Here is a 17,824-nt window from a genome sequence, read left to right on the forward strand (position 1 = left end):
TACATGCAAAAGTTTGCTGTTCGTGGTTAAGACTGCCTCTTTTGTGGCATTTTCTTGAATGCTATCTTTATCAGTCGATTTCTTATCTTGTAGCTGTCAAGCCTGAAGAACACCTTCTCTAAGGTACTATCAGCCCCCCATCCCCCTGACTTTGTACACCCTCAATGAGCTTCGTCACAGTTGTTCGGTCCTTGTGTATACTTATACATGAGGCGGTGTTGGTGCTGTCACCTGGTGATCATCGAGAAGTAAATCTTAAATAATACAAGTGTATGCATATACCTTTCAACATCATTACAGAAATATTGTACTGTATATCATTTGTTAAATTACTTTAACAAGTCATATATATATATTAGCTTCATGTTTAATATTGAATGTTTACTCATTAAATCTATGAAGTCTCCAGGGCCTCCAGGAGCTAAGCGGAGCGCGACCTTCCCTCACGACTTCTGCTGCTCAAGTAACATCAAGATGTCCTGCGAGCCTCACATCATGTCAGCATAATATCGACATCTCCCTCCATGTCAATTATCTACATGTTCATCCTCTGCGAATGCTTTTAAACTATTCACTGATATTTGTCAAGCATTTAATATAAAATGTCAAAACGCTGTCTGTGTATCACTTCCTTTATTCTATGCACCATTATGTAACAAACAACCTATGTATATTTTTAATACAAATTTTTATAATTATTATCCAAGATGAATTTATCATTATTATTATTATTATTACTTAAGAATTGAGTGGTAAATCTTAGTAAATCCAAATAGTACAAGAGAATGTGTGGACTGAGTGCATGTTTTAAGATTTGAAAACAGGAGGAATAAACATCAGAGGTCCGCGGTTGTTCAACGTCCTCCCAGCAAGCATAAGAAATATTGCCGGAACAACCGTGGACATTTTCAAGAGGAAACTAGATTTATTCCTCCAAGGAGTGCCGGACCAACCGGGCTGTGGTGGGTATGTGGGCCTGCGGGCCGCTCCAAGCAACAGCCTGGTGGACCAAACTCTCACAAGTCGAGCCTGGCCTCGGGCCGGGCTTGGGGAGTAGAAGAACTCCCAGAACCCCATCAACCAGGTATCAACCAGGTAACCAGGAGCTGTTGCAATAGGTATGTTCTGAAGCAATAGTGTCAGCACCTGTTGCAATGGTATTCTGCAGGAGTAAGTCAAAAATACATTTACTGGTTATATAAAGTTTATTTTAGGTACACGTAGACATGCGTTAACTAGTTTATATAAATATATATAATTGGTTGACAATTAAAGTTAATTACCACCAAACATGTTACCTATTAGTAAAGAAACACTTCAACTTCCGATATTGCCCTATCCATCACAATATGTTTGATAATATATATATAGTAATTTTCTCCACATTTCACGCTCCGTACCACTTGGAGATAGGCAGAAGAAGCATAAATAGCAGCTGCCTCGTATGGGCAGAAAAGTCATGTTCGCAAATTAACATGTTATGAGCACAGCTTCGAGGCTGAAGGCATAGTCTTGGGAGCCCCAGTGACACTAGTGTGTATATGTTCCAAGGTTGGAGTTGTTACTAGGACAATTTTGGAAGAAATAAAAACTAGAGAGAGCCCCAGGAACCCCCCCTATATGACCCATGCTGAGAACCATGTTATTTCAGGTCTCGTGGCCTAGACGTTATATCCAGGTCTCATGGCCCAGACGTTATATCCAGGTCTCATGGCCCAGACGTTATATCCAGGTCTCATGGCCCAGACGTTATATCCAGGTCTCATGGCCTAGACGTTATATCCAGGTCTCGTGGCCTAGACGTTATATCCAGGTCTCATGGCCTAGACGTTACATCCAGGTCTCATGGCCTAGACGTTATATCCAGGTCTCATGGCCTAGACGTTATATCCAGGTCTCATGGCCTAGACGTTATATCCAGGTCTCATGGCCTAGACGTTACATCCAGGTCTCATGGCCTAGACGTTATATCCAGGTCTCATGGCCTAGACGTTATATCCAGGTCTCATGGCCTAGACGTTACATCCAGGTCTCATGGCCTAGACGTTATATCCAGGTCTCATGGCCTAGACGTTATATCCAGGTCTCATGGCCTAGACGTTACATCCAGGTCTCATGGCCTAGACGTTATATCCAGGTCTCATGGCCTAGACGTTATATCCAGGTCTCATGGCCTAGACGTTACATCCAGGTCTCATGGCCTAGACGTTATATCCAGGTCTCATGGCCCAGACGTTATATCCAGGTCTCATGGCCCAGACGTTATATCCAGGTCTCATGGCCTAGACGTTATATTGAGGTACTCCTTAGCTTCTTCAAGTGTCTTGATATGCTCCAGGTTTTCGTCACCGAGGAGACCCATCATACTCAGACCGTTGTGGTCTATCTTGAAATTGTAGTCGACCTGTGAAGGATCGAAGCAGTTGCCCTGGTCGATGGTATTGAGCCGGGAGAGGTCGATCTTGTATTTCGTAAGATCACTTTCCAGCTGCGCGAGGCATTAGGGAGATACATGTTATTTTAGATTATAAACATGGAAGTCACAGTATCACAATATATCTACAAGGAAATTTTCAGAGCAAGATGAGGATGGAACTAGCGTCCTGGGTTACTAGACATGCGTGTCTAAGAGTGACCCAGGACGCAGGTTCGATCCCCAGTCCTCCTACAAAGATTCCATATATTAGCTTGTTGATATATAAATATGCAAGCCTTCAAATTAAAAAATACATTAAGAACTCGTTCATGGCACAACTCACACGGGGGAAAAACAAATAAGCATAGTATATGAACAAATCCACAAGGGCCGTGACGAGGACTCGAACCTACGTCTGTGAGCATCCCAGACCCTGCTTGAATCGACAGAGCTACGACATGGTCACGCCCCTTGTGGATTTGTCCATTTGATACATCACGCTATTGTAATTTCTGTGTGTAAGTATAGTATATACTTCGCTATAGACTGCAGGGATATACAATTACGCATGCCAGAAAGTAGTGAGCACAATACTGGTTGAATGGTTGCTGTACCAAGATAATTTTGGAGCTACTTAATTTTTTAAAAAGTAATTATAAGAGACTAGGAACTTCTGTCGCAATGAATTTGTATTTAACAATAGTTTAGACATGCAACACAGAGTGGCTTACTGGTCTTTAAGTACTAGTTAGTGAACCTCATCCAGGATGTTACATTTACTTCTGGTAGGGGCTATGTTAACTCATCTTCGGAGCTCGAATGACTTTTTTCTTATATTTAAAAAAAATGTTGTTATTGCTGTTAGAAAGCCAAGATTATTAGCTACATTGTGAGCTTTATTTGAAAGAAATCCGCCAACTCTTAAGTAGTTTTTAAAAGTCTTGTCGATTACCCCCAAAGATGTGGCAATAATGGCGCGTTGAGGACTTATTTCGCCGCATTTCTGGCGGGAAAATTCAAACCTCAAAACACAATTTTATATTTTCAAGAGTGAATTTATGAAGTTGTCTATCGAGTTAGACGAAATTTTAACATAATACACATTTCAGCAGGCTTTATAATGCATAGTACGGATATTTTAAGAAACAATAAATATATATTTTTAAATATTTTTAAATGTTTTAAATATTTTACCTAGGGTGAGTAACCAAGATTATGTTTTAATGGCTAAATATATGATAAATTTTAATCTTCGAAAATTCCTGCAGTTCAGTGACCTACGTTCTTCGTTCCTGACTCACAATTTATGTATTTATTTACTTATTTATTTATTTATTTATACAAGAAGGTACATTGGGATTGTGAGGATACATAGTATAGTATTTACATTCTTGTAAAGCCACTAGTACGCGCAGCGTTTTGGCCAGAAATATCGGAAATCACAGGTTCGATCTCCGAACAGGGCAGAAATAAACGATTGTGCACGTTTTCTTTTCCCTGGTGCCTCTGTTCGCCAAGCAGTAAACAGGTACCTTAGAGTTAAGAAACTGTTGAAGGTTGCATTCTGGGAAAAATTTTGGCATCGAGGTTCGAAGGTTCGCCCTACAGGGCCCCTTAATACCAGCCTAGGTATACAGGCTTCTTGTCCCCAACTACAGGAATTATTCAGCGGCTTCAACGACCTAGTTTACTGGCTACATAAGATCTACAACTTGGCTTGGTGTATCTTTGTTGAGTCATGGTTGGATACAGAGACGTATGGTACTCTGTTTTCTCTTTTGGAGTATCTCTATGGGTTAGCTTGTGTCTTATTATGTAGGAATTTTAAAACTAATAATGTAATTATAGTTTGGACAAGTGTAATATATATAGCAAAGAGATTATTGTAACAAGTATGTTTAGAAAGTTACATTTTGTACAAAAGGAAGTGTCAAATAATTACATTGCTCAATAAAAAGAAAGAGCTCACCTTTTCCTCTTAAGATCTCTACAGTTATCTAAGACACGTACCTCTTTTAGCTTGTCTGCTGGGAGCTCCTTGGTGCGGCTGAGAATGGTGGCTGACACTCTCTTGAAGATTCCCCACGACTGGCACTCAAGGTCTACGGCGTAGGTGTCGTAGTCTGTGTCCACTACTGTGTACACGGTGTTGATGACCTCGTCCAGTATATCTGTTAACACAATGGCTGAGGTGAGTGTCTGAGGCGCTCGGGAAGACCATGCACGCCCCCTCACAAACTTCCCCGCCACCGTCCCATGGCCGCCCTCCCAAGATTAACCCCACGACAGTGTCCTGGCCCAAGATTTACCTCAAACTCACATGAACACCATTACTGACTGTCTCTCCTGCCCTCTGCAATTGTCATGGCCAACCTCACTGGCTTCCTTTCCCCGTTCTCTTGAAGCTATCATGCACACCCCGACTGGCGTCCTCCTCCGAAACCCTCTCGGGTGTCTGAAGGACGCCTCGCTGATCACACAATAGAATGAAAGGGAATTCAGCAACGCCATTTGTTAAAACTATGCTTAAAAATATAAACTATGATTTTCATTGTACCTCACGTCTGCTACTTCACCGCTCATGCGGCTATACGTTTCCCTTGATGAGCAGCTAAGTTGTAGCTGCTGTCCGAGATCAACCAACTGAGAGAGGTCCTAGGAATGAGTGTGGGAGCAGAAGAGAACCCAGAAGCAAGGCACACAGTAAAAAACTAGATAGCTGGACGGTTGTGTGAGCAGGACACAACCATAGTGAAGATAGCTACTGACGATTTCAGACGCTGAACTCTTGTGCTCTCAGGTAGAGATCAGCGTCTCATACAGTACAGCTAAGCAGGTCGACACAGATGCCAAGAATATTGACGTAATAGGGGACGCTCAGGTTATATTCAGATGGGACATTGTGCCAATATAATAGCAAGAAAAGGCCGCGGGTGTTTTTCCTGGTGCAGGAATAGAAGATATTGTTTATGACATGACCAATATAATGTTTGGAAAAGAAAACAGTCATGACTTTACATAGCACTGGAAGTAATAATGTAGGGAAATGTAGAAGTGTAGGAGTCTAGCTCTTTACCACACTAGTGCCCTCTCTCACCCACTCTAGCTCTATATACGTTCCTATATTCTATCCCTCCAAAATATTATAGTCCTATTACTGGTATGTTGACCAGACCACACACTAGAAAGGTGAAGGGACGACGACGTTTCGGTCCGTCCTGGACCATTCTCAAGTCAATTGAGACTTGAGAATGGTCCACACCAAGTCGATTGAGACTTGAGAATGGTCCAGGACGGACCGAAACGTCGTCGTCCCTTCACCTTCAAGTGTGTGGTCTGGTCAACATTCTTCAGCCACGTTATTGTGACTCATCGCCTGCTATTACTGGTACTTACTGCCACTCCAGTCGAGCTTCATCTTGGCCGGGGTGGTCCGGTCCATCTTCAAGGTGCCCTCGTTGGTGACCGTGGCCTTGTAGGGGGTGACGTCGACGATGATGGGGGTGCGTAACTCCTGCACCTTGAAGCTGGTGCTGTTCTCCTGCAGGTCGAAGGTGGTGATCATACATCTGCTCGACGTCACCAGCTTCTTTATAACGTACCACGACCCGTTGAACTGTTGGAGCAGAGAGGTGCGTCAGGCAGGTCACTTGTCCTCCAGATAACTTGGAGTTGTTAGTAACTATTTCGACTCTGTTTTTTGATGCTTCGCTGTTGTCATTGACAATTTTTGGCCTGTTATGAATGCTTCGCCCCACGTACTTCAAATACAAATAATGGCCAACAGAGTATACACCTAAACTAACCTATTTTTAATAAAACAATATGTTAAAATTGATGATTGCATCTTTGGGGACGGCCCACTGCTTTAACGAGCCTGGCCTGAGAACATGTTGATCTGAGAGCTTTTATGAAACGCTACTTAACTAATAACACTTACGGCTTACCGTCGCAAAGTATATATATAATAGTAGTCCATTAATAAAGAACATAGAAACAATACAAACACACACACACACACAAAACAAAACACACACGACTTACTCTTTGAGGGTTGAAATCAGGAAAAGGTGTAAAAGGGTTGGTTGAGCAGCTGCCCCACATCATCTGATGGGCAGCGACGGTGGCCACCAGGGCTGCCAACACACCCACCACCACCACGCAGGTCTTGTGAATCATTGTGTTGTCACTGCTCGCCCTTCACCAAGTCTCAACCTGGGTTGCTTCCTATAGAGGGACGAGCATCGTGTTACGTATGTCGGCAGGTAACTTTACACGTAAGGCATAATCAACCCGCTCTCGCACAAGATAGTACATATATAACTTATTGCTTATATTCACTATTTGGCTGATTAATAAGTACATATGTGGTATATCTATGTTGTATAACGGGCTTATCATAGACGGTGCTATTGCGATTTATTGTTCCGCATAGCTGAATCTAATGCAACATAGAATTAGTATACCCAGCTGTAGACCATCAGTCACCTGAGTAGATTTTAGTGTTTATTTTTCTGTTTGAGGTGTTCCCTCTTGACGCTCTATCTTTTGTATTAAGATAAGTTCATGAGGTTGTGTCAGATAAAGGAAACTTTTACGGTGCTCTGATTTTTTTTATGTAAAATCCCGCAATTTTGACGGATTGGTCGATTTCGTTAAAAATGTTGTGTGAGGCGTGAGGGCAGATTGTCTACCAGTTAGGAAATAAACATTGAAAAGCTCTAAAAACATCCTATTACATTGCTTCTAACTTTTATCTTTAGGTACTGGACTTGGGGAGGCGTATCAACATCTGGAGGGTTATTAAAACCATCACAAAAAGGTAAGTGACCAAGCCAACAGTCTTAAGGCCTATCAACCACTGGAGGGCCTTTAAGGTAAGTTTAAGTTTTAAATTTTTATTTTTCCGACCTCTACAAAAATTTATAGTACAAAACGTGAATTTTTTGGGTATCGAACAGTATATGTTTGTACGTTCGGATAAATAATTGTCATATTACTTACTTATGGCACAGTCTCCGTGGTGTAGTGGTAAGACACTCGCCTGGCGTTCCGCGAGCGCTATGTCATGGGTTCGTATCCTGGCCGGGGAGGATTTACTGGGCGCAATTCCTTCACTGTAGCCTCTGTTTAACGCAACAGTAAAATGTGTACTTGGATGAAAAAACGATTCTTCGCGGCAGGGGATCGTATTCCAGGGACCATAGGATTAAGGACTTGCCCGAAACGCTACGCGTACTAGTGGCTGTACAAGAATGTAACAACTCTTGTATATATCTCAAACAAAAAAAAAAAAAAAAAATGTGTCATCATTGTATCTCTGTGTTGTGTATACATTCCTTCCGCTCAGTCAGAAGTGATCCTTCTTCCATGGCATTTCCAAATTGGCTTGAATTTTACGCATGTATGGTTTATGAGAGTTACCCCGGCAAAATGTCAATCTCCAATGTGTCTGAGAGTGGCGCCACCACCACTGTGGGCCTCGACGAGGGACAGGAAACCCGCGGCTTGTCAAGTTCCCCCCCCCCCTCTTTATTACCGTTTTTTTTCCAGGCTGAATTTTGAGTTAGAGCGCTGTTTTAGCATATACGGCTTCTGTATACGATCCCTTTTGGATCGTATATAGATATATATGCAATTAAACCCTTTAAGGGTTTAATTTCATTATTCTTGAACGACCGATAAACACACACACAAAGATCACACTAACGTGATGCATCAAATGAACAAATCCACAAGGGCCGTGACGAGGATTCGAACCTGCGTCCGGGAGGATCTTGTGGATTTGTTCATTCGACCGATAAACAGTTGTGAGCTAGTCCAGTTTTCCGATATTTAGAATATTAGCATTTACTTGTGTAAAAGGAAAAACTTGTGTGTACCAATATGTCCTTAACAAATGGCGGAGTATTGCCTCTTTACAATTCCGCTGTTGACTTGGGATGGTGGGAATGTCGACGGACACTATTGAAGTATAGCAGCACGGCGGCTATACTTCAAGGTCAATAATGTGTCATTCACTGATCACTGGTAATTTCAGCTCTGCCGGACAGTCAGTCTTTCTGACTTGAGAGGTTATCTTGAGATGATTTCGGGGCTTTTCAGTGTCCCCGCGGCCCGGTCCTCGACCAGGCCTCCACCCCCAGGAAGCAGCCTGTGACAGCTGACTAACACCCAGGTACCTATTTTACTGCTAGGTAACAGGGGCATAGGGTGAAAGAAACTCTGCCCATTGTTTCTCGCCGGCGCCTGGGATCGAACCCAGGACCACAGGATCACAAGTCCAGCGTGCTGTCCGCTCGGCCGACCGGCTCCCACATCCGATACACACCGGACTTGTGTATCACAACACAACACAGTTGCAAACGTTGGGCATACAGATGATCCTATCTCAACCCCCATCAACTGATAAGGAATATTTATAATTAATATTAATTAAACTTGTCCGAAACGCTATGCGTACTAGTGGCTTTAGGTAGTGTATGTACCACCTCTATCTTTAAATCAAATAGAATGTTTGTACTGTAACGCTGTAACTATGTATGTACTTTTCCTAAATATATTATTATTATTAAAACAAATTTGTCTCTCACAGCTAAGCCCGAGATACGCGAACAGTAGTTTTGTGTAAAATCACTGATAACTTCTGATTCACAAGTCTGACAAACTGATATATTTAAAAAAAAATAGTCACCACAAGATATAAATGTTATTGAAGACTAACAGTGGATGATGGTCTCACAATATGACCTCTTGAGCATTATCGCAAATATGCTGTCTTTGATACTCACCTCTACACCTGGAGGGATGAGCACGAACTAAACTTTTCCACGTTCCTGCACGGCTTATATATATATATATATATATTTTTTTTTTTTTTTTTTTTTTTTTTTTGTGATATATACAAGAGTTGCTACATTCTTGTACAGCCACTAGTACGCGTAGCGTTTCGGGCAGGTCCTTAATCCTATGGTCCCTGGAATACGATCCCCTGCCGCGAAGAATCGTTTTTTCATCCAAGTACACATTTTACTGTTGCGTTAAACAGAGGCTACAGTTAAGGAATTGCGCCCAGTAAATCCTCCCCGGCCAGGATACGAACCCATGACATAGCGCTCGCGGAACGCCAGGCAAGTGTCTTACCACTACACCACAGAGACCCCATTGTGATATAGTGAGCCAGGGCCCCGGACGGTGCCTCAGTTGTCATGTAGTGCCGAGAGGTGATGTTTTTTCGCTCGTATGCCTCAATTAAGGCCAAAAATTTTAGTACTAGAAAATGGAAGCGGATGACCAAACCACACACTAGAAGGTGAAGGGACGACGACGTTTCGGTCCGTCCTGGACCATTCTCAAGTCACAATCGACTTGAGAATGGTCCAGGACGGACCGAAACGTCGTCGTCCCTTCACATTGTAGTGTGTGGTCTGGTCAACATACTTTAGCCACGTTATTGTGACTCATCGCCTGCAAATGGAAGCGGCTCGCAAAAAGTGACGTACTGTCCCGTTTTCTGTTTTAGGTCCTCTGGTAGGTTAGGAGAGGAGACTTTAAATTGACCGTTTTCTTGATGTTGGGCAACCTTAGGAGGACGGACTGGGTGATGGCCATTGTCAGGATCCTCCCATCTGCTATTTTCATGTGGTAAAATACAATTAAAATAAGAATATCACTTCTGTATAGTAAAATAAATGACTTAAAGAAAGATATTACTTAGCTTAAAAATGAATGTAGAGCGGACAAATTTTCAATAAAAAGTTAGGGAAATTAAGATACTTTACATTCACAGGCTTTCAGAGCGTGTAGCCTTAGATAGTTTGTTCTTAAACTAGACTTTGTACCACCTCATGTTTTTCACAGTGGTCATGCGAACCTCGGTTTTCAACCTTCCAAATATCTATATCTATATAAAAGGGTGTTTGTCCAACGTCGGAAGCCAGACGCTAGGGGCTAGTCTCGTAAAACATTTCAGGATGACACAAGGGTTGTCGGTGACGGTCATAAGTAGGTCGGAGTTTGTCCCTCATTGTGACTTTAAGCGACTCTTATAAAGTTTGAAATGTGGTTTAGTTTTGTAGAGTTTTCCAACAGTTTCTCAGCATTTCATAATGTATGCTGAGATACATAATGTAACATAACCACAACTTTTTGTAACGATATTATGACGTTACAATGTTATACGAAGGTAACAGTAGTAAATATAACAGATGTAGACCCACTCTCTGCCGATTACAACATATGTAATATTTGGACTAGCATGGCAGCAGGCGTGGCTTAAAGCATATTTGATAGAAAGTGACCATATTTTTAGCATTGTTGATTATGCTCTCCAGACATTCCATGCGTCTGACAATCTTCTTTCAATGAGCGTGGAGTAAGGTGACCAGGTTACCGAAACTTATGGTCAGTCTGGATTTTAGAATGAAATACAGCAAGAATTTGTATGCTATGGTATGTGCCCAAAGTTCCGTTCCTGCTTCAGGAATTTGTAATCTCTTTAGAATACAAATTCTAGAAGCAATCCTAATCAAAGAAAAAAGAGCATAGGCTTAGGGGCCCGCGCAGGAATATCCCTGCCCCTCCCTCCCCCCTCAGAAAAAAAATACTTTGCCTCATTACCAAAATGAGGCCTAGACCGAAACCCATTAGAAGGTAACGTCATTCATCAGCACCTGATCTCTGTGGCTTGGCTCGCTTAGCCTGTTCCTTACCTCTACCTGAGTACATAGTCCCCCTTATCATGCACGCTAAACGGGCTCACCATAGCCCGTGCTACATGGAAAGTTTAGTTCCAAGTCGCTAAATCTAAAACAAGAGCAACAACATGCTAAACACCATATCTCACGGGAAGATGTTCCGCGCAGGAACGAAACTTTAGATGCAGTTCAGTCGGTCAGGTGAAGTCACAGTGAGAGGTTGTGTTAACCGGAGCTCCTGAGTGTTGTTATATTATCATTGCAATATGGAAGTTGTAGTTAAGGACCTGGTGACTCTAGTGGGAGCCCTGAGGACAGAGTTGGACTTTCTGCGGGAGGAGGTGCGTCAGCTAAAAGAACAACGAGAAGTAACGAAGGAGGAGACCAGCAGTAAAGGGACCTCGTCTTGGAGAGTTGTGAAAGACAGGGGCCTTAAGAAGACTTTGATAAAGCCGCCTTCAAACGCCATAGCAACTTCTAATTCATTTGACGTTTTGGAGGACGAGTGCTGTGGAGAGACTGTGGATCGCGCAAAAGGGAAAGCAACGAAGAGAAAGGAAGCGCAGGCCCCTCAGAAAGTAAAGGAAGTACCTAAGCAAACATTAGTTGTGGGAGATTCCCAGATAAGGTATTTGGATAGAACGTTTTGTGCTAGAGATAGGGGGAACAGGTTAAGGGTTTGCTATCCCGGAGCTGGCATTGGTGATATTATAAACAACATGAATGATATTATGGCTGGTAATGGGAACAATCCCATTATTTGCATTAGCGTGGGAGGAAATGATGTTGGTCGAGTTAGGAGTGAGGAACTGATTCAGAGGTATAAAACAGCCATAGAGTTAGTTAGGAGCAAGGGAGGAATCCCGATCATATGTGGCATTCTTCCAAGAAAGGGAGTGGGAAATGAATGGATATCGAGGGCACTTGGTGTCAATTGCCGGCTGGAAAGATATTGCAAATCAAATGCAATATCTTTCATAGACAACTGGGAACACTTCTATGGAAGAAATGAAATGTATGCTCGTGATGGGGTGCATCTATCGAGAGCTGGGGTTGTTGCTGTTGCGAACTCGTTAGAAGAAGTGGTTAGAGGTGTTTGTTTGGGTTTAAACTGTTAGTAGATAGAGGTATGGGAATTGATTTGGAGGAAGGAGGTAATAAAAGTATGTGTTTGTGGGAGAAAGGAATTGGCAAAACGATCAGGGAAAGAGAAGGTCCGCAAAATAACAATTCACTTAGGGTATATTACACTAACAGTAGAAGTCTAAGAAATAAAATTAACGAATTAAATGCTCTTGTCTGCACAGAAAAAATAGATATTATTGCACTTACCGAAACGTGGATGAATGTAGAAAATAGAGAACTATTAGCTGAATATCAAATATATGGATTTAAACTATTTCACACAGATAGATATATTAGACGAGGAGGTGGAGTAGCCATATATGTTAGGGACAATTTGAAATGTAGTCTCAAAGAGGGAATCAAAACAGAGCCACACACAGAAACTATTTGGATTGAATTAAACGAAAAAGCTAATAATATTATAATAGGAGTAATATATAGGCCACCAAATTTAGACAGAATGGAAGCAAAGCATCTATGGGATGAAATATCTAGAGCATCTAGATCTAACAGTATTTATGTCATGGGTGACTTTAATTTTAGCGGAATAAACTGGTTGAACAAAACAGGGAATATTGAAGCAGAAGATTTTCTAGAATTAATTGAGGATTGCTTTCTTACGCAACACATTAAGGAACCAACACGGGAAAATAATATTTTAGATTTAGTGTTAACTAACAGGGAAACGCAAATTAATGACATCGAAATAGGGAGTGAGCTAGGGAGCAGTGATCACAAAGAAATCAGATTTAGCATAGAATGGAATAGACCAGTAGGAGAAAATTCTGTTAAAGTGCCAGATTTTCGAAAAGCTGATTTTAATAGCCTAAGAAATTTTTTGGGTCAAATTGATTGGAAAGTCTTGGGTATGGGGTGTGGGCCGGTCTTGGAGCGAGACATGAACCCAGCGATAGGTGACTTAAATGGGGATTTCGATGTGGATTCAATATATAACTTATTTAAGAATATTCTAAACAAAGCACAGGAACGTAGTATACCATACAAATTGAATAGATCGAATACTAATGACCCAAAGTGGATAACAAAGAATTTGAAGAACCTTATAGGTAAAAAGAGAGCTTGGTACAAAAGGATTAAAAATGGGGAGGTCACTTTAGAACAGGAATTCGTACAACTGGTTAGAAATGTTAAAAAAGAGATAAGGAAAGCAAAAAGAAACTATGAAGTTCGCATAGCAGGGCAAGCAAAGACAAATCCTAAAGGGTTTTTTCAGTTATATCGTACTAAGACTAGGGAAAGGATAGGTCCATTAAAAACTGAGACAGGTCAAATAACAGATAGTGATGAAGAGATGAGTAGTATTTTTAATAAATATTTTGTATCTGTATTTACTAAAGAGGAACTTAACAATATGCCTTCAGCCGAACAAGTCTATGTGGGTGGGGACGAGGACAGGTTGACGAGTTTAGCAGTTACCAGGGAGGATGTTCTTAAACAAATAGTAAAACTCAAACCAAACAAATCCCCAGGGCCGGATGAAGTGTTTGCTAGGGTGCTTAAAGAATGCAAAGAGGAGCTTTGTGACCCACTGTCAACCATATTTAATAAATCAATAGAGTCAGGCAGAGTGCCAGAGTTTTGGAAAGTTGCTAATGTGATACCAGTTTTTAAGAAAGGAGATAGATCACTTGCGTCTAACTATCGACCAATTAGCCTAACGTCTATTGTGGGAAAGTTACTCGAATCTATAATAGCAAATAAAATTCGTCTTCATCTTGAAAAACATAAATTAATAATTGAGTCGCAACATGGTTTTATAAATGGCCGTTCATGTTTAACAAATTTGTTATCTTTTTATTCTAGCATTGTTGAGGCAGTTGATAGTGGTAAGGATTGCGATGTTGTATACCTTGACTTTAGCAAAGCTTTTGATACAGTGCCACATGAAAGACTGATTAAAAAAATAGAGTCTCATGGTATTGGGGGTGCTATATTAAGCTGGATTAGGGCATGGCTATACCAAAGGAAACAGAGAGTTAGTATAAATGGAATCAAGTCAGAGTGGGAAAATGTTGTAAGTGGAGTGCCTCAAGGCTCTGTCCTGGGACCTCTGTTGTTTATAATATATATAAATGATTTAGATTCAGGTTTGAGTAGCAACATTTGCAAATTTGCCGATGATACGAAAATCGGTAGGGAAATTAATTCGGAGGAGGACTCACTATCACTTCAAGTTGATCTAGATAGGGTTTTGAAATGGTCAAAGGATTGGCAGATGCAGTTTAATGCTGATAAATGTAAAGTTCTGAGGTTAGGTAATGATGATAGAGTTACAAGATACGAGCTAGATGGTGTTGTGATTGCGAAGTCGGATTGCGAAAGGGATCTGGGAGTTATGATTAGTAAGAATTTAAAACAAAAGGATCAATGCATAAATGTTCGTAATAAGGCAAATCGGACACTTGGATTTATTAATCGCAGCGTTAGTAACAAGACACCTGGTGTGGTTCTTATACCTGTTTCAGAGGTATAAAACAGCCATAGAGTTAGTTAGGAGCAAGGGAGGAATCCCGATCATATGTGGCATTCTTCCAAGAAAGGGAGTGGGAAATGAATGGATATCGAGGGCACTTGGTGTCAATTGCCGGCTGGAAAGATATTGCAAATCAAATGCAATATCTTTCATAGACAACTGGGAACACTTCTATGGAAGAAATGAAATGTATGCTCGTGATGGGGTGCATCTATCGAGAGCTGGGGTTGTTGCTGTTGCGAACTCGCTAGAAGAAGTGGTTAGAGGTGTTTGTTTGGGTTTAAACTGTTAGTAGATAGAGGTATGGGAATTGATTTGGAGGAAGGAGGTAATAAAAGTATGTGTTTGTGGGAGAAAGGAATTGGCAAAACGATCAGGGAAAGAGAAGGTCCGCAAAATAACAATTCACTTAGGGTATATTACACTAACAGTAGAAGTCTAAGAAATAAAATTAACGAATTAAATGCTCTTGTCTGCACAGAAAAAATAGATATTATTGCACTTACCGAAACGTGGATGAATGTAGAAAATAGAGAACTATTAGCTGAATATCAAATATATGGATTTAAACTATTTCACACAGATAGATATATTAGACGAGGAGGTGGAGTCGCCATATATGTTAGGGACAATTTGAAATGTAGTCTCAAAGAGGGAATCAAAACAGAGCCACACACAGAAACTATTTGGATTGAATTAAACGAAAAAGCTAATAATATTATAATAGGAGTAATATATAGGCCACCAAATTTAGACAGAATGGAAGCAAAGCATCTATGGGATGAAATATCTAGAGCATCTAGATCTAACAGTATTTATGTCATGGGTGACTTTAATTTTAGCGGAATAAACTGGTTGAACAAAACAGGGAATAGTGAAGCAGAAGATTTTCTAGAATTAATTGACGATTGCTTTCTTACGCAACACATTAAGGAACCAACACGGGAAAATAATATTTTAGATTTAGTGTTAACTAACAGGGAAACGCAAATTAATGACATCGAAATAGGGAGTGAGCTAGGGAGCAGTGATCACAAAGAAATCAGATTTAGCATAGAATGGAATAGACCAGTAGGAGAAAATTCTGTTAAAGTGCCAGATTTTCGAAAAGCTGATTTTAATAGCCTAAGAAATTTTTTGGGTCAAATTGATTGGAAAGGCTTGGGTATGGGGTGTGGGCCGGTCTTGGAGCGAGACATGAACCCAGCGATAGGTGACTTAAATGGGGATTTCGATGTGGATTCAATATATAACTTATTTAAGAATATTCTAAACAAAGCACAGGAACGTAGTATACCATACAAATTGAATAGATCGTATACTAATGACCCAAAGTGGATAACAAAGAATTTGAAGAACCTTATAGGTAAAAAGAGAGCTTGGTACAAAAGGATTAAAAATGGGGAGGTCACTTTAGAACAGGAATTCGTACAACTGGTTAGAAATGTTAAAAAAGAGATAAGGAAAGCAAAAAGAAACTATGAAGTTCGCATAGCAGGGCAAGCAAAGACAAATCCTAAAGGGTTTTTTCAGTTATATCGTACTAAGACTAGGGAAAGGATAGGTCCATTAAAAACTGAGACAGGTCAAATAACAGATAGTGATGAAGAGATGAGTAGTATTTTTAATAAATATTTTGTATCTGTATTTACTAAAGAGGAACTTAACAATATGCCTTCAGCCGAACAAGTCTATGTGGGTGGGGACGAGGACAGGTTGACGAGTTTAGCAGTTACCAGGGAGGATGTTCTTAAACAAATAGTAAAACTCAAACCAAACAAATCCCCAGGGCCGGATGAAGTGTTTGCTAGGGTGCTTAAAGAATGCAAAGAGGAGCTTTGTGACCCACTGTCAACCATATTTAATAAATCAATAGAGTCAGGCAGAGTGCCAGAGTTTTGGAAAGTTGCTAATGTGATACCAGTTTTTAAGAAAGGAGATAGATCACTTGCGTCTAACTATCGACCAATTAGCCTAACGTCTATTGTGGGAAAGTTACTCGAATCTATAATAGCAAATAAAATTCGTCTTCATCTTGAAAAACATAAATTAATAATTGAGTCGCAACATGGTTTTATAAATGGCCGTTCATGTTTAACAAATTTGTTATCTTTTTATTCTAGCATTGTTGAGGCAGTTGATAGTGGTAAGGATTGCGATGTTGTATACCTTGACTTTAGCAAAGCTTTTGATACAGTGCCACATGAAAGACTGATTAAAAAAATAGAGTCTCATGGTATTGGGGGTGCTATATTAAGCTGGATTAGGGCATGGCTATACCAAAGGAAACAGAGAGTTAGTATAAATGGAATCAAGTCAGAGTGGGAAAATGTTGTAAGTGGTGTGCCTCAAGGCTCTGTCCTGGGACCTCTGTTGTTTATAATATATATAAATGATTTAGATTCAGGTTTGAGTAGCAACATTTGCAAATTTGCCGATGATACGAAAATCGGTAGGGAAATTAATTCGGAGGAGGACTCACTATCACTTCAAGTTGATCTAGATAGGGTTTTGAAATGGTCAAAGGATTGGCAGATGCAGTTTAATGCTGATAAATGTAAAGTTCTGAGGTTAGGTAATGATGATAGAGTTACAAGATACGAGCTAGATGGTGTTGTGATTGCGAAGTCGGATTGCGAAAGGGATCTGGGAGTTATGATTAGTAAGAATTTAAAACAAAAGGATCAATGCATAAATGTTCGTAATAAGGCAAATCGGACACTTGGATTTATTAATCGCAGCGTTAGTAACAAGACACCTGGTGTGGTTCTCAAGCTATATCTTGCTCTAGTTAGGCCCCATTTAGATTATGCAGTTCAGTTTTGGTCGCCATATTATAGAATGGATATAAATTCACTTGAACGTGTCCAGCGTAGGATAAGAACATAAGAACAAAGGTAACTGCAGAAGGCCTATTGGCCCATGCGAGGCAGCTCCTATTCTATAACCACCCAATCCCACTCATATACTTGTCCAACCCGTGCTTGAAACAATCGAGGGACCCCACCTCCACAATGTTACGCGGCAATTGGTTCCACAAATCAACAACCCTGTTACTGAACCAGTATTTACCCAAGTCTTTCCTAAATCTAA

The 17,824-nt window shown here is 40.7% G+C and overlaps 1 protein-coding gene across 1 annotated transcript; it reads right to left on the minus strand.

Moving 5' to 3' along the window:
- Nucleotides 1-1,186: 1,186 nt before the first annotated feature.
- Nucleotides 1,187-9,266, minus strand: LOC138367902 (apolipoprotein D-like). Its single transcript, XM_069330185.1, has 5 exons — nt 9,208-9,266; nt 6,461-6,643; nt 5,813-6,032; nt 4,427-4,587; nt 1,187-2,488 (listed from the first exon to the last, which is right to left on the minus strand). The coding sequence occupies exons 2-5, from the start codon at nt 6,593-6,595 to the stop codon at nt 2,276-2,278; spliced, it is 729 nt and encodes a 242-aa protein (XP_069186286.1). The 5' UTR covers nt 6,596-6,643; nt 9,208-9,266; the 3' UTR covers nt 1,187-2,275.
- Between the last annotated feature and the right edge of the window lie 8,558 nt (nt 9,267-17,824).

Source organism: Procambarus clarkii, chromosome 23 (assembly GCF_040958095.1).
Source record: "Procambarus clarkii isolate CNS0578487 chromosome 23, FALCON_Pclarkii_2.0, whole genome shotgun sequence".
Classification (NCBI taxonomy): domain Eukaryota; kingdom Metazoa; phylum Arthropoda; class Malacostraca; order Decapoda; family Cambaridae; genus Procambarus; species Procambarus clarkii.